The sequence below is a fragment of the Polistes fuscatus genome, unplaced genomic scaffold, assembly GCF_010416935.1.
Source record: "Polistes fuscatus isolate 324 unplaced genomic scaffold, CU_Pfus_HIC Scaffold1, whole genome shotgun sequence".
NCBI lineage: Eukaryota > Metazoa > Arthropoda > Insecta > Hymenoptera > Vespidae > Polistes > Polistes fuscatus.
The window spans coordinates 12,037,986-12,054,626 of NW_025112997.1; the positions used below are offsets into that span (position 1 = coordinate 12,037,986).

The 16,641-nt window shown below is 28.1% G+C and overlaps 5 protein-coding genes across 13 annotated transcripts in view; 4 read left to right on the forward strand and 1 right to left on the reverse strand.

Moving 5' to 3' along the window:
- LOC122525837 overlaps window positions 1–8,572 on the forward strand; it is a 70,632-nt gene extending 62,060 nt beyond the window's left edge. For all 6 annotated transcript variants that reach the window (XM_043648845.1, XM_043648855.1, XM_043648863.1 and 3 more), the window contains 2 exons: window positions 467–857; window positions 5,821–8,572. In XM_043648845.1, the coding sequence (XP_043504780.1) occupies window positions 467–857; window positions 5,821–5,994 (565 nt within the window). In that variant the 3' untranslated portion in view covers window positions 5,995–8,572. The remainder of the gene's footprint in view (window positions 1–466; window positions 858–5,820) is intronic.
- Window positions 8,573–9,564: 992 nt separating this feature from the next.
- On the forward strand, window positions 9,565–10,788 carry LOC122515224 (chromodomain-helicase-DNA-binding protein 1-like). Its single transcript, XM_043632529.1, has 5 exons — window positions 9,565–9,772; window positions 9,988–10,252; window positions 10,344–10,434; window positions 10,507–10,650; window positions 10,778–10,788. The coding sequence occupies exons 1-5, from the start codon at window positions 9,747–9,749 to the stop codon at window positions 10,786–10,788; spliced, it is 537 nt and encodes a 178-aa protein (XP_043488464.1). The 5' UTR covers window positions 9,565–9,746.
- LOC122525884 (28S ribosomal protein S31, mitochondrial) lies at window positions 10,400–11,787 on the forward strand. The gene is made up of 4 exons (XM_043648903.1): window positions 10,400–10,434; window positions 10,507–10,639; window positions 10,778–11,214; window positions 11,288–11,787. The coding sequence occupies exons 3-4, from the start codon at window positions 10,989–10,991 to the stop codon at window positions 11,551–11,553; spliced, it is 492 nt and encodes a 163-aa protein (XP_043504838.1). The 5' UTR covers window positions 10,400–10,434; window positions 10,507–10,639; window positions 10,778–10,988; the 3' UTR covers window positions 11,554–11,787.
- A 610-nt stretch (window positions 11,788–12,397) lies between these two features.
- On the forward strand, window positions 12,398–14,712 carry LOC122522604 (B-cell receptor-associated protein 31). Of its 4 annotated transcripts, none has more exons than XM_043643822.1 (3): window positions 12,398–12,504; window positions 13,461–13,777; window positions 14,064–14,712. In XM_043643822.1, the coding sequence occupies exons 2-3, from the start codon at window positions 13,504–13,506 to the stop codon at window positions 14,492–14,494; spliced, it is 705 nt and encodes a 234-aa protein (XP_043499757.1). In that variant the 5' UTR covers window positions 12,398–12,504; window positions 13,461–13,503; the 3' UTR covers window positions 14,495–14,712. The 4 variants fall into 4 exon arrangements, with proteins under 4 accessions (XP_043499757.1, XP_043499764.1, XP_043499773.1 ...); XM_043643829.1 differs by having other exon boundaries at window positions 12,418–12,456; XM_043643838.1 differs by lacking the exon at window positions 12,398–12,504 and adding an exon at window positions 12,827–13,042.
- A 430-nt stretch (window positions 14,713–15,142) lies between these two features.
- Window positions 15,143–16,489, reverse strand: LOC122522626 (MICOS complex subunit mic25-b). Its single transcript, XM_043643859.1, has 3 exons — window positions 16,294–16,489; window positions 15,734–16,192; window positions 15,143–15,406 (listed from the first exon to the last, which is right to left on the reverse strand). Exons 2-3 carry the CDS (start codon window positions 16,155–16,157, stop codon window positions 15,234–15,236), a joined length of 597 nt encoding a protein of 198 aa, XP_043499794.1. The 5' UTR covers window positions 16,158–16,192; window positions 16,294–16,489; the 3' UTR covers window positions 15,143–15,233.
- Window positions 16,490–16,641: the final 152 nt, after the last annotated feature.

The following is a 16,641-nucleotide window of genomic DNA, read 5'->3' on the forward strand; positions in this document are numbered from 1 at the left end:
CATATATATGTATGTATTCCTTAAAACATCATCAACCACTCTGCGAGGCGTTTCTATGCGTTCCATATTTCATCGCGTGGTAAAAAGAGTGCTCGACGAAGGTGCATCGTGTCTCTAAGAAGAATAAGAGAGAAAAAGAGAAAAGACGTTCAAAGACACCCTCGCATATATATACATATATATATATATATATGTGTGTGTGTAATATCGTGACTAGTTTCGAATCGAGCAACATGTTATTTTCAAAAAATTAACTCGAGATCGTAGACTTGGATAGGACGAAAGATACAAAGGACAGAGAAAGTTAAAGAAAGAGAGAAAGAGAGAGAGAAAAATAGGCTGACGACCGATTTTCTACGGGAACTCGGAACGAGACAGAACAAAAAATAGACAAAATAAAAGAGAAAAGAAGAGAAAAGATGGTTGGAAGCAACGGTACGATGATAGCCATACGGCTTGTTCGCAGCAAACTGAGGAAAAGGGAGGAGCATCATTCAAATGTTGTTCATCCCGAAGATGCAACTGTTGTACAAACTGCAACAGTTTCGGCATCCGCAGCGACGATTTCGACGATCAGTTCTACACCACCGCCGCCATCGGTTCAGCTGGTCAACGAGCGATGCTTGGCACAGGTGACAACCACCGGTGATGGTACATCCTCCTCTGGCTCCCCAACTCCCCCCACCGCCATAACAACGGTCAACACCGCTGCTACTACTACTACCACAACCACCACCTCTACAAACATCGAGCACGATGGTGCTGCTTATCCGATTGCCAACACGCAGGACCAATTCGTCTGGCAGTTCCCACCGCCTTATCCGCCACCACAATATACATTGTCCTATAACGATCAGGTAAGTGCACCATACTAGAATTATTTTTTTTCCCTTCATTTTTATTTTATCCAAAATTCTTATCCTTATTCTTATAATCCTCAAGGTTTTATAATATTATGTATTCCTATTCCTTAAAATATTTAATAACATTTTACCCATGACCAATTTGTAAGACATTAATGATTGTATATTACAAGTAAGTCACATAATTATTCCTACTCGTCTCTCTATATCGTCAATTTGAAATAATCGATATTTTTACATATTAACGTAAAGTTTTTATACTTTATACAAAGTATCAATTTAGGATTATCGAACTTTCAAATTGTTATTAGTTTTACCTAGGGGAGGGGGGGTATATAATAATAATATATAATATTTTTGCCAAACAATAATTTACCTCCGATTTTAAGTCAATCAATAAAAGAACAAAATGACGTAGCAAAAAAAAAGAACACTTCAAACGGTTGGATTAATTACGTTAACGGCGGGTTTATGTTGTTCGATACGAAATGTACAATACAAAAGGAACATTTGTTAAAAAGAAAAAAGAAAAACACTTGCACTTTTATTTACTAATTCGTTTTGACGGTGGTTTTCTACCACGAGAAAGAGAAACCTTACGATAGTAGTTTTTTTTTTTTTACCACAAGTTCTTCTTCCAAAGTAGTATATTTACCGTAAGAGAAGAATGATTCGTAAGATCGAGTATCGTTTTAAACAGTGTAGAGAAAAACGAAGCGCAAGGACAGTGACCCCTGAGGCGCAGTGTGATGGCTCCTTCCTTCTCTTCCTCCTCGTTTCTGATGAAGAGAACCTTACTATACCACCTTTGCTCGTACTCTATTTTTATGTCGGATCGAACTGTCGTCGTCTCTCTCGTGAGAACGTACATTCATTCTTTTTGCTCTTTCTATCATTTCTTCTGTTTCTTTTTTTTGTTTATTTTATTTTTATTTCTTTTCCCTTTTCTCTCCCTTTTCATTTTTTTTTCAAATTTCCTCCCTATCCCTCTCCGTGTCTAATAATAAATACAACCGTATCTGCATTTTATTTTTTTTTTGTTTTCTTTTTTTCTTTTTTTTTTTTTTTTAGAAAAAGTAGAACGTTAATAGGATGCATAGATCTTTTTTTTTAACAATTTTTTTTATATATACACTCGATTACTTTTGCATTAATTTGTCTGCTTGCGTGTTAAAATAATAAATATATATTTTTTGATATAGCCAAGCAGTTTACGTAAAAAAAGAAAAAATAATGTAGGTTAAATAAAAATAGATTGATATTTTGATAGCTAAGACGATTTGCGTTACTAGTAGAAATGTTTGTTATTTTATGAAATTACAAGACATTAGTAAATATGTATATATATATATCAACGTTCTACTCGACATCACCATTTATTTCTATTTTTAATACTACTCTTACTTTTGCATATGTTATCGTAACTTCAAAAAGAAGAGACAGGTGCAGATTTGCAAAGGTCATAAGTCAAATTATTCAAATAATACAAGAATTTAACATCGATTAATATAATAAGAAATAAAGAGAAAAGAACAAAAAAACATTTGATACTTTTATTAAAAGGTATATAAAATAAAAGATATATAAAATATAATTAAAGGATATACACCCGATTCTGTTTTTACACAAACTTCTTTTACACGATTTTGATTAAACACGATCGACTCAAAAATTTTAAGAAATAAATTTAATAATAAATGGTAAGTTATAGTTTTAAAACCTTTGTTTTATTAACCTCTTAGCCTACAATGTCGCCTATGAGACGTTGTAAGTCGGCCAGGCCAAATGTAACCAAAATGTTTCATGTTAGAAGGAGTCGTTGAATGAGGCAGATCTCAGATTGCTTTCAAATTTTGCACACTTGTAATAGTCCATGAGAATATTCATTGTGCCTTTAAACATGGCGTATATATTCAGCCGTTTGCGAAAAAATGCGGATTGAAATTTAACAATGAATAAAATCTTTTCATGTGTAACTCATATTATTTTGCCTAATTTTTTAATTCATGAATTAGTGACTTTGATGTGAATTAGTGATTAGTGAATTAGTGATATTTTTCTTTTTCAAATGATAATTTATTTTGTATGATATATGTGCAATCTTTATGAAAGAAAATGTTTAAGATCTTAGCATGAAAACTTATGGTTTATTGTATTATTTTTGCTGATTTCTTGAGACTGGAACTAATCTTCTATTTTTTCATAGATGCAATATACTTTTTTTTAGACGAATTTTTTTTAATACGTATTCTTCGGGAACGTATCTATCGTGTAAAAACAGAATTAGGTGTATATAAAATAAAGTTGACAAATGAAGTCTTAAATATTTTAATGATTATTAAATACAACTATAGTATCAATATTATTGATTTAGCAAGGACGATAGGCGTGGTGTTGTATATAGTCCAGTAAAACGGTTGTGTTGTGTTGCTTATCAGGAAAAATCAGTAGATATTGCGATATATTCGGATAGAGAGAGAGAGAGAGAGAGAAAGAAAGAGAGACCTTTTATCGAGCATTGGAAAAATTTTCTAACAATATTATCCTATTGTTTAAATATTACTTCACATCTCTCATTAAAATGTCCAATACTTAACATTAACTCGATTCTATCTAATGATTACACAAGGTATCTCGTTAAATTATCAAAAAAAAAAAAAAAAAATTTGTACAAATAATCAATTTAACGATCGGACAAATTCGTCTTATCGCATAATCAATATTTTTACATGTCATTCAATGTCACGTTTATCGCTTATTTCTTTTTTTTTTCTTTTCTTCACATTGTATTTTCATTTCGTTGAAATTCAAAACCTCAAGATCGGTAATAGTTTTAATATCCTATGTTATCATGTTTTTTCGGAAAGATATGATCAAAAAATGTTAAATTTATTGAATCATTTTTTGTTTGCTTGTTTTGTTTTACGCGTAAATGCTTTTGATTAAAATCCGGCGCCTGTACTGATTGCGATCGGTGATACGATTAACGATCATCAAAACGATTCGAGGTCGGTTCTACCCTTGAAACTGGCTTAATCGTTTAGCTTTTAAATTTTTAAATAGAACTCAGTGTCTCTCGAGAGACACACACGTTTGCCAGACTAAAACCGTCCTGTTCTTTCGTAATACCGACGAGACGGTGGCGTTACAACTTGGCAATATTTATATCTTTGAATCCGTTAAAATCTATCATTTAAAAATATATATTTTTTTTTTTACAATAATGATGACGATAACGATGACGACAACGACGACGACGACGACGACGACGATGACGATGACGATGATGGCCATAATTACGATGAGCCTTCTTTATTTTTTTATTTAGAAAAAAAGAACGTATTACCAAATTATAAAATAAATTTGAAATTAAAAAGAATAAAGATTAAGATCAGCATATGTACATACGTAAAATTGAATTACGTAATAAAGCACACCTGCGGGAGAAATGAAATTTTTTTTTCTTTTTTCACATTTGAAATAATAGAAACGAGTAAAGTTTGAATTATCTTTTACTATCTCATTTATATAACCAAACATAATTCATAGTGGTAACCATTGTACTTCTTACATTAGCCATTTATCGATTTTTTAACATATTTAAACTGTTCTAGTTAATCGCATGAACTTACATTCCGCTAATATTCGAATTTAAATTAAAAGAAAAAAGAAATAAATATTGATAAACAAAAGCTTATATATATAGCAATCGTATCGCGTGTACGTACTAGATTACATTTGTCGTAACATTTTCATGATTACATTTTTAATCGTTTTCGTGGTGACTTTACAAAAAAAAAGAAAACTGTTCTTAACGCGATTAAAAAGGTTTCGATCGAAGTAAATAAAATTTAAAAAAAAAAAGAAAAAAAGAAAGAAAGAAATATTTGTCATAGATTAGAAAAATGTAAGGTGTAGGTAAAAGTTTCACCCTTGAATCGGTTCCTCTATCATTATCATCATCATCATCATCATCCTACCCAAGTTCGGTGTGGCGCGCCCTCATGCTTGTTGCTAAATTTATCGTGGATTGGACGAACGGTTAGACCAAAGACCGAGGTCGATCCATAAGATCGACATAACCAGCTGCCATTGCCATAAATGTCAGCTACCTAATAAAATAAAAAGAAAATTATAAAAGAGAGAGAGTAAGAGAAAAACCCCTTGACATTAGTATCGTATTTCAGTAGGAGGATCTCGTTAAAACTTTAAAGTATCAAACGTTTAACAATAAATTCATTTCAATGAATTAGCTTTGATAAACTATGCTCGATGACATTATTTTAATAAGGTAGGAAAAAATACTAATAAGTATTATAATAACCAAAATGTTTCTCGTTAAATTCCATGACACACTAATTATATATCATTGGTGAATTTACTACTGATTTGTTATTTATTTTATAACTTGTATAACAGTTTACAGATAATATTCTTCGGTTAACTTAAATATTAATACAGTAGGAATAATATGTACTTACATGTCATGTTTTATTATAAGAGTCGTTCACGAACCAAAACGATAAACTTCATTTTTAGATATTTTGTAAATTTTATTTAACAGAATACTTGATCTTATTCGATACCGAACTTTTTATATTTAAAATAAATTTCTTTAATAATTAATCTCTTAAAATGACTAAAAATGACAATTTTTATTGCTATTTAATTGTTAATGATGCGATAATCTTTATGTATTATTTTATCAATGGTTTATACTTTTGGTTCTGTGAAGTTAATCGATGTAGCAAATAAGTGACTCATATATGTGTATACTAATAGTTCAAAGTATAGATAGGGATAGTGATCATGTGACAAAAACACGTATATACATATATAGTTAACAAAATGTTATTTATTTGTATCCTATCCTTTATACATCAAATTCAATTGTTAATTTTGTCTAATATTGAAAAAGGATCTGATGATAAAATTTTTTGTTTTTGTTTTTTTATAGGACACACTTGTACACACACTACCACCTGGGGGCGGTAGGCCAGGATTTGCAAAAGGCTTTCGCAAAAACTTTGGTGGGCATTGGCGTCGTTTGGTCAAGAGGAAAACGGGAAACGATACTTGTGCCATTCCACCGGAACTGAAGGATCAATTAAAAACAATCTACGTTTATTGACCGACCCATACAGATTATGATACCAAATCGTACCTCGAATTTAATGTTGACCTTCCACTCTGATAAAAATACGAACGCTTTTTTCATATCATAATTCGTAAGAAGATACGTCGTTATATTATCAATTAATAATATTAAGGGAATCGAACATGAAAGATTGTTTAACGAAGCAAAATCGTTTAAAAAAGCAAAAGTAAATATGAAAAAAAGACAAAAAAAAACAAATACAGGATGGTGGGGACACAGATTCTTAGATAATTTTAAATATCGGAAATACATTTTAGATATTTTCAATCTCATTATTATGAGTCCCTGCAATATGAGAGTAGGAGTGATATTTATAATTTATTAACAACTTCTTTTGTCCCCATCTATCCATAAACGTATCATCGAACGAAGGGATGACTTTTCTTGCTAGTTTAAATTCAATATTTTTAATATAACATAAGGAGAAAGTAATAAGAGCTGTTGTTGTGAAATTATTAACACGATCAAATGTTTAATGTTTAAACATATCAAAAAAAAAGTGCCCAAAAGAAATATCTCTCAAAAGATATGAAACTACTGTTTGATTTTGAATAATCGTGGAAAATTGAACATATATAGTACATTCACCGATAAGTGCCTTTCTTACAAAATCTCATTCACGATCATTTTATACACGAACGGACAGAAATTGTCGTCATGTATACATGTAATATAATTGTATGTCATCTTACCATCGTTCGAGGAGTCTTAACGCGCTTAAATAGCTGAACTTTATGCTATAAATTCGTATACATATATATAAGAAATAATAAGAAGCTTCGTTAAACGATGTAAAAGAATTTTTATGAGACTGAAAAAAACGTTAAAAGAGCTACGACAAAACGAGTTAAATCGTAGCTTTTTTTTCTGTCTATGTATGTATTTTACTATTGATCTATAATAGTAAGAGAGAGAGAGGGAGAGAGGTAGAAAGAGAAAAAAAAAGAAAGAAATAGAGAGTCATACTCAAGTAAGAAGAATCACTTTCACGACGCACTAGTATTAATGTTATTACCTGAGAAAAATATATCTAATATCTAATGTGTACAATACAAATATGATAGAGAGATCAGAAAGGAGAAAAAAAAATAAGAAAATTAAAAAGCAAAGGATAAATCTCTTGAAAGCGTTTTATGCTTCTCTCGCGCATCTCTTTAAAAGAATAAAAAAGAAAAAAAAATTAAGAAAAATAAGAAAAAAAAAAGGAAAAAAGCTCTGTCTTTGATGTAAATAATAGATATAATTTAGTTTTTAAATAACCATGGCGTAATCTAACGATTTTCGAGCTACGGTCGTATTGACGTCTTTTAAAATATTATCCTCAGTATATATAATAGCGTACGACTAATTCCAAAGATTTTTCTAATCACAAATTTCATTTGAAAACTTGTACGATTTATTCAATTCGCAATAATACAATCAGTAATATATTTAGATGTAATGTGACAAATGGGTTTAGTCGTACGTTCATTAGCGTCAATCATGTTGCTCTCGTCTATACGCTATTCTGGTAAATTGAAAATAGAATGAAATGGGGACGATAAAGGAAAAATTATAATTTGATAAAAAGAGAAACTGTACTTTATATCTTTATTGTTCTCTACTCCCCTTTTTCTTTCTTTGACGAACACAAAACCATGAATAGTGTGTAGCATTTCGTAGCAAACTTAGACCAATTTAAAAAAGATCTTTAATAATAACATTTACGACTCATATTGAGTCTGCACTACTTGCTAAACTACTACGGTATTTCAATTTCGTATTATTGTAATTAATTTGTACAGCAAAACACAGCTTCACTGAGTATCAAATAACGTTGTTGTCTTGCCCTTTATATTAAAACAACAAAAAATTTCATTTTCCTAATAAATCTTTCGACTGCTCGCTCGTTTCTCTGCCAAATTGTAAACGTGGCTTTTCTCGACAAGACATTGAGCGATCTTTCTTCTGGCGTACGTCTGTTTGTCTGTTTATGTGGGTGTACATGTATGATGTGTGTATGCGAATGTACGATTGACAGCATAGAACAAAAAGTCATTCTTAAATAAAGAGATAAATGCGATAAATTTGGTGACTATATTAGTCACGTATGAAAACTACACTAAAAAGAAAAAAGAAATGAATAAAAATAAACAAAAAAGGGGTATAAAGAAAAGCTGCTATCTAATCAACGTTCCTGCACCAGCCGAAACTGTGAAAATAAGTTATATTATGGTATTTTAAGACACGACTATTGTAGAATAGATATGTAATAGTAGCATAATGCTTTTGCGCGCGGCACGGATTATTCTAACGATTACGAATTTATTCAAGTGCCTACATTATATATATATATATATATACACACACATATACATATATATATATATTTCTGTACAGTAAAAACACCACGTAAAAGCGAAATTATAGGATGGAGCTGCGCTCCCACCACCTAGTCACTTTTAAAAATACCATCGAAACGTATCCTTACGAATTTTTAGTACAGCTTCGAGTTTCTCTTTGACTATCTATCTATAAATACAATAATATTAAATAAAAGATTTTAAATGAATTCGAGATTTATTTTTTACTCTACCAAAATTTTTCCAACTTCTTTTTCTTCTACATCTTTTTTTGTCACATATATAGTATATATAGTATATCTATCATATTTAGAGTAATTGTTTCTGATACGGAAACAAACATCACAATATTTCAACAAGTAAACGGTAATTATATGAAATAGTTAACATTTTATAAAAAATATTCATATATTAATATAAAATGTTAAAAATTTTTAATACTTATTTTAATGTATATAATTTATATATATAAAGAGAGTTTCTTGGAAAATTGATTCTGAAACGTGACAAAAACATTGACACAAAGCCCTATTGAATTTCAATTGAATCGTCTACTGGCTCAAATATAAATATGTACTGCTTCATCGTGACTCACGATCCAGTCAGTGAAATTAATCTTTACCTGCGTCATAATGTTTTATTTTTCAATATCAATTATCGAAAGTGATGTGTATGTGTGTATATATAAATGCATAGCATCTTATATTTTTTGAAAATCGTAATCTAAACATGATAGATAATCGTAGATATTAAATGACGATTAAAAACATGTCACATATGATTGATAATACATAATCAAACTTATTGAGTATGCTAACTACTGATAAATATAACTTACTAATTAGAAAGATAACTTTTGAAAGATAAAATTATTAGATCGTTTAAATGCCGGTTGAATTGCCTCAATTGGATTTTGCACCAATCAAAAATAGAAGAATCATTTTCCACCAATGAAAAAGAATTTTATTACTAGATGGCACTACAATCGATCTGGATTTCAATTTGCCAATTACATATACAAATTTTTTAAATATTTTTATCACAAAAACATTGATAAAATAAAAATATAGCATAATTTAAATATTTTTTATTTTTTCTTATAATTGTTACTATTTGATCTTCTGTCTACCAATGTAGAAATCATATTCTAAATAACAATGTTCTGTAGTACATTGTGAATTAACCTTAATGAATTTAGCTTTAAACTACGCAAACGCGTTGAAACAGTATCATCGATTTGTCCTATGTATTAGATATTAAGTCTGTTAAATAATTGTAATATAAAGTTGTTAACTTAAATTTATATTTAAAAAAAGTTTAGAAAGAAATGTCATTTTGCTTTGTGTTTGTTTAATATTATATATTTGATAAAACCATTGCACCATGTTGATTACAAGCGCAATCTCAATGTTAGTATCTTTTGATTATTTTTTTTATTGTAAAATAATTCTATAAATGACAATATAAACAAAAAATAAGAAACTGTAATTATATACCAATGTAACAAATTCAATGAATTTTTTTTAAATTTATTCTATTACTGCAGCATATAGTAATCATTTATAAATTTAATCATTCTGATGTTTTATTATATATTTATTAATTTGTAATGATATTTATATAGAGGGATTAAGTTCCGAACAGCAGTACTAACTCCAAGGTTATGTACTTCAATTAAAATGTATTCTACCTCAACTGGATCATCATCCGGATCACCATCCGGATCATCATCTGGATCATCATCTGGATCATCATCTGGATCATCATCCGATTCATCATCTGATTCATCTGATTCTGATTCTGATACAGAAAATCCTCCAAAGAAAATTGAACCAGTTAAAAGTGCTTCTTCATCAGAATTGGATATTCTTGTAGATAACTTAATATTGGTAAATAAGAAATAAAAAGTAGCCTAATTAATTCAAAATTATTAAATCAAATTGAACGATCATATTTACAACAAGTTTGTATTATATTTAGATGAAAGATAAAAAAAGAATAAATGTTGCTATGCCTGCAAGAAAAATTATTAAACAGGATAAGCCACCTATAAATAAAAATTTATCATATGGTTAGTAGAATAATATCTGTAATAAGATTTGTTTCTTCTAGTTTATATATACTTTTTAATTTTAAATTTTAGAAAAACAACTTTCACAAGCTGTCCATAATATAACTAATAATCTCAGCAAAAATAAAAAAGAAATAAAGACACAATTATTGGATAGGTTAACCACTATATACGAAGATAATTCCAAAGTTCCTGAAAATTTGAGGTTTGTGGAATGTATAATTTCACTTTTATTATCAGTTTTTAATTTTAATAATCAAAATAATATTATCTATGGTTATTATTTATCTTGTGTGATTTAAATTAAATCAATTGATTTTCATCTTTGTTTTTATATTTTTAGTACGAATATAGAAAACATCGTATTAAATCGTAAGTCTTCATTTTCTCAAGAAAGTGAAAATATTCGTAATAATAAACAATGGGAATACAAAGCCGATATTGCACGTAAGTTAAATTCTAATTATAAGCCCGAGAAACAAGAAGCAAAGAAAGAACCAAGTCATATTTGGGAATTATTGAGAAATGAAAGAAACAAACAATATAAAGCTAAAATGAAACAGAAAGAAACAATATTGGAAGTTGATAAAAGTAGGAGAAGAATTTTTAATGAAATAAAGGAACCTACGACAACCATACCAGAATTATCTACGTGGGCTTTCTTAGAAAAAAGAGAACTTGATTTAATTGCCAATCATCCTCCCCAAAATATATTTCAAGAAATGATACAGTGGACTGAATCAGGAAAATTATGGAAATTTCCTATTGACAATGAGATTGGTAATGCATAGGCTCATATTTTTATTTAATGCAGTAATCTTTTCTCTATGTTCTAATAAAATTAGCATTTCAGGAATGGAAAAAGAAAGTAACGTGCACTTCACTGAACATGTATTTCTAGAACGTCATTTAAAAGATTGGTGTCCTACGACTGGCCCAATACGTCATTTTATGGAACTTGTATGTGTTGGTCTTTCAAAAAATCCATACATGACTGTAAAAGAAAAAACTGATCATATTGAATGGTACAAAGAGTACTTCAAAGGAAAAAAAGAAATATTATTAGAATTAGGTGCTATTCAAACAACGTCCGATACAACGAAACAAATAACATCTTAAATAGTAATAAATTGATGTATTTTTTCCGAAATTTGATATTTTATCTTTGTATTATATATAATTTGCATCTAGGAATCTAGATTATACGCATATTTTATATTCTACTTTTTTGTTATTTATTAATATATTCAAAGTTAAAATATAAAATAAAGAAAGTACGTCCAAATTAATTATTCAATGTATGTTATTTAACCATTGTCAACAAAACAAAAGTTCTATAAAATATTAAATTATTACTTCCCGTGTATATTAATGCAAATACATATTATTTTTTTTATAAAAAAAAAAATACAATTAAAAAAGAAATATATATACAGCTATTTCAAATGAAATGACTAATTTTGTATTAATCTTATCTATACCAATTATAAATAAGATAAATTCACTAATTTCAAAATTATTTTTGCCATATTTAGATATATTTATTGTGTTTAATAGAAAAAAAAATATAGATAAAAATAATTTATAATAAATACCTTTATAACGTAAAATTATAAAATGTACAATGAATAATTTGAAAAAAAAAAGATAAAATATAACACTAATCGTAAGAAAAATATTTTCTAATACTGTGTAATAATAGAAAAAAAAAAAACAGAAAAAAGAATATTTTGAAATAAATTCAATTGTTCTCTCGGTACACGTAGATATAGATTTATAAATATACTTCTGAAATTAATTTAAAACGAGCAAATGTAAAGCTACTAAAATGCACGTAAGCATATAAAACAGACGTACACACACACACACATATATGAACATATGCATACAAAAACAAAGTATATATATGTAGATACGTATGTGTGCCAATCAGATCTCCTCATCTCATACTCTTCTTCTTCCCAGGCTTTGGCAGTCTGTGGTAAGACTTGCAACCCAGTCATTCGCTGACGTCACTTCAAAGTATATTTATATAATTTCTCGAACTTTGAACTCATTTGATACTTTAGTGTATGTATATTATATTTATAACATATATATATATTTAGATATGTATATATATATATAAATATAAATACACGTATATATAATTTAATCACACGTACAATTGTGTTATTTTATTTCGGGACACGTTAGCTGAGCGTCCATACGTAAAAATTAAAATCGGAACGCACGATGGCGAATTGAATTTTACGTGGTTGCAAAGTACCGGTACTTTTGGTGAAATTAAAGGAAAGATTCGCACGAGTCTTAAGTGTATAGAAGTCACGTTATAAAATTAATAATATATTCTACATTTATTTATCTTCAAGTTTGTCAATTCTATTTTTTCCGACGTACTTTTAATCGAACAAAGTTCTGTTTGTCTCTCTCTCTCTCTCTCTCTCTCTTTTTTTTCTTTCTTAACTTTTTGTTTTATCAGTGATTCGTAATATTGTTGCATGAACGTAACGATCCTGTCCGTGAATAAAAAATTAGTATATTAATCTTACGTGTGTATCTAATTATACGGGAATTTTACGTGTTACACATCCAGTATTATTCATTCGTAAGAAAAAGCAACTTCATTTCTATATATATATATATATATAAATACACACATACATTATATACTATTTAAATGTATCTTTATATTTTTTTTCAAGCTTATTATTTTGTAATATTAATTATCTTGTAAATATTGTAAGGTTATATATTTCAATCTATGAAAAGTCGATTGTACACCGTTAAATGCACGAATTACGTCAGCTATCGATTATTGTTAATATATTTTTATTTATTGCGCAGTTTGTTTGATTAAGAACACATATCTGAAATGTTTTTTTTCTTTTGCTCAAAGAATGAAATAAATTAAGATACATTAGTATTTCTACAATGCATATCGTAATAAACTAAATTATAATTAACGTATCTTGTATATTGTTAATCCTTGTAATTAACAAATAATTATTTTGGATTTTTTATAGATATATTCACTTATATATATATAAATATATACCAAGAAGAAACATGAGTTTGCAGTGGACACTGGTTGCCGCTTTCTTATATTTAGAAATGATAATTGTATTATTGCTAGTATTACCTATACTATCACCAACAAGATGGCAGAAATTTTTCAAATCACGCTTTGCACAAAGTTTAAATTATCAGTCATCAACTATTTTCTATATCTTAATTGCTATATTAATTCTATTTTGGGTGGATTCTCTTAAAGATATGTATAAATACTCTAGTGTTGGAAACCGTGCTGGAGAACATTCTCATTTAGATGCAGAAATGCAAGGTAAATTATAATTAATTTCAAAAATTAATTTGATTATAATAATCATAGACATACGATAAGCAGTTCACAAATCAAAGCGATTAAATCCACTTCCAGAATATTTTAAAATTTTACTATCCAGATACTTCATCATCAATATTACATCAATGTTTATTGCTTTAACAATCTTTTATACTTTCTGTTTTGTGGATTTAATTGATTTGGCAAATAAATGGCTTATAATATAACAAAATATTGTATATATTGTATATATTGTATTTTTATATTTTTTATTTTACTTCAACAGGAAACATGAAACTTTTCAGAGCGCAAAGAAACTGTTACATATCAGGGTTTTCATTATTTTTGGGTATAGTTATATACCGTCTTGTAAAATTAATCTCTGCACAAGCTACGCTGTTAGCTCAAAGCGAAGCTGCCATGAGACAAGCGCAATCTGCTACAACTACAGCTAGAAGTTTACTTTCTCAGAAACCAAGCGGCGAAAGCGCTCAAAATGATTCTAATGAAGCACATGATAAAGCTGTTTCAGAATTGAAAAATCAAATCAAAGAATTGCAAGCTAAGAAACTTGAACTTGAAACTGAGCTAACAAGAGAGAAAAAAGATAAAGAAGCTATCAAATCGCAAGCTGATTCTTTAACAAAAGAATATGATCGTTTGAGTGAAGAACATGCTAAAAGTTTACAATCGAGTGGAGATAAAAAAAGTGATTAAGTTGTTGCCTTCCATTTTTCTCGTTACCACCAACGCCAAAGGCATATAATTCATTATTTTTTACATAAATATTTTTAATATTCTATCCAATTTCACGTTACATTATTTTTAATAATACTAAAACAATTATTATAATTTATTTATATTGTTTACAAAAATCCTGTATATACGTATTATTGCAAATGTAATATGTATCGCAAATACATTGTTATATTAAATTTGGTTGTTTGCTTTAGGAAGAGATCAACATTTTTTGTATTATTTTATCTAATTTTTCTTTCTGTTATTGGCAATTATCACAAGTTTGTTGATAATAATTATAAAAATATGTGTTTGAGAGTAGAATTATATGCATAGAGTCTTAAAACAACAAACTCTTTCCTATAAACATATTATGGTATATTCTATTTTAATTAAGTATATTTTAACAAATAAAGAAGCAATGCATAATTCATAAGAAATATTAAATATACTTTATATTCATCATTTTCTAATTATAGTCGAACTGGTTTATGCAACATTTATAATAAGTGGCACAGAATTTGCTTCATTAATATAAGATTCAAACTTATATTTCATTAGACCTTTAAACATTTAACATATTTTCTTTTATATTATATTAAATATAAGATTTGAAATTATAAAATGTTTATGAATAGCATAATTTATTGTTCATAAAATAGGAAATCCTACGAAAGCACAATAATTTATTAAACAACTAATAACAGAATTTAATGTGTTAGCGGGTTGTAATTAAATTCATTCGACGTTGATCCACGCAGTTAGAAAATTCTTCTACTAAATTAGAACATTTCAATGTTTCCTTAGGATGATCTTGATAACATTTTAATACTTTTTCTTTACCTGCAGCACATAGCTGTTCATTGTTGAGATTATTTGTCGCTTTTTGTCCTATTAACAAACAAATATATAAACATTAATATTTATAGAATAAAATTTGTTTTCATAAATTAATTTGGTAAATAAAAGATTTTAATTTTAAATAAATCCCAAGACATTTGTTAATATGTTAAGAAATAGTACAATGACATATTAACATCAAATTTTGAAAATAATAACGAGTAGTATAACTATAAGTATTAAGAGGGAAATGTGTAAGGATAAAAATAATATATTAATAATGTAGTATTGTATATATCCTATTTAGGTTAAATGTAAAATACTTAAAAAAAAAGAGCTTCGACTAGACCAAAATATTTATTTTATTTATTACTTTACCTTTTTCTACTGGATAAAATTCATTGACAGTTCTTTTAAATTCTTCTTCTAAAAGGATATCTATCATCGAGTGCTTATTTTCCATATTTTTTAAGCGTTTTTGCCAATAATCATTTTGAGCATGGAGTTCTTGTTCTTTCTGATGTTGCATTTCAAGAGCGGATAACGTTAACTCTGGATAATAATATGCTGGATATGCAGAAGGTGTTTCACCAATTTTTTTCGGTGGTAATGACGATGATGGAGGAACAGCAGAAGGAGTTGGTTGTGTTGGAGTAAATGAGTTTACGTCTTTAACAGTCTGATTGGAACTTTTGTTGACTCCTTGGGCTAAACGTTCTACAACTGCGCTAGATACTTTAATCACTCCTACCTCTTCTTCATTGGATATAGTAAGACTACGAGTGCTTTGCTCAGATCCCATTTTTAATAATTCCTTCAAGATTTTAAATATATTACCTTAAATTTAATAAATATATATGATTAATTTTATATTATTAATTAACGATATTTGAACTCATTTCGTAATTGTTTAAAATTACTTTATGCTTTTCCCTTACCTGGTATATTTAATTCACGTAGATTTAAGATTTTTTCATTTACATATTACATTGAAGTTACATAAACATCATAATGTACAATCTTTCCGATTCATGAAGGAAAATGACTACTAAAGAAGGATAACAAAATTTATATTGTAACTAAGAATACAATCTTTTTAGAAACACCCCGTACGATCTTAAATCCCGCTTCGCGCTCCATCTTCAGGAATATATCGATAATTATCTAATTAATTTATTCATAATTATTATTCTTTTTAATTTAAATGTTTTCTTATTCATTGTGTTTTTTCTATTTCATCATGAAATTCAATATTAACTTTTGTATAAATATGTTAAAAATCTTTA

Bases quoted from the DNA above. Each gene is read 5' to 3' on its own strand.
- LOC122515224 (XM_043632529.1), top strand. From the start codon at position 9,747: ATGTTGATTACAAGCGCAATCTCAAT. The intron at 10,253-10,343 runs GTAAATAAGAAA...TATTATATTTAG, and splicing joins TTGTAGATAACTTAATATTG to ATGAAAGATAAAAAAAGAAT. The intron at 10,435-10,506 runs GTTAGTAGAATA...TTTAAATTTTAG, and splicing joins AAATAAAAATTTATCATATG to AAAAACAACTTTCACAAGCT.
- LOC122525884 (XM_043648903.1), top strand. From the start codon at position 10,989: ATGAAACAGAAAGAAACAATATTGGAAGTTGATAAAAGTAGGAGAAGA. The intron at 11,215-11,287 runs GTAATGCATAGG...TTAGCATTTCAG, and splicing joins TCCTATTGACAATGAGATTG to GAATGGAAAAAGAAAGTAAC.
- LOC122522604 (XM_043643822.1), top strand. From the start codon at position 13,504: ATGAGTTTGCAGTGGACACTGGTTGCCGCTTTCTTATATTTAGAAATG. The intron at 13,778-14,063 runs GTAAATTATAAT...TTACTTCAACAG, and splicing joins TTTAGATGCAGAAATGCAAG to GAAACATGAAACTTTTCAGA.
- LOC122522626 (XM_043643859.1), bottom strand. From the start codon at position 16,157: ATGGGATCTGAGCAAAGCACTCGTAGTCTTACTATATCCAATGAAGAA. The intron at 15,407-15,733 runs GTAAAGTAATAA...GTTTGTTAATAG, and splicing joins ATTTTATCCAGTAGAAAAAG to GACAAAAAGCGACAAATAAT.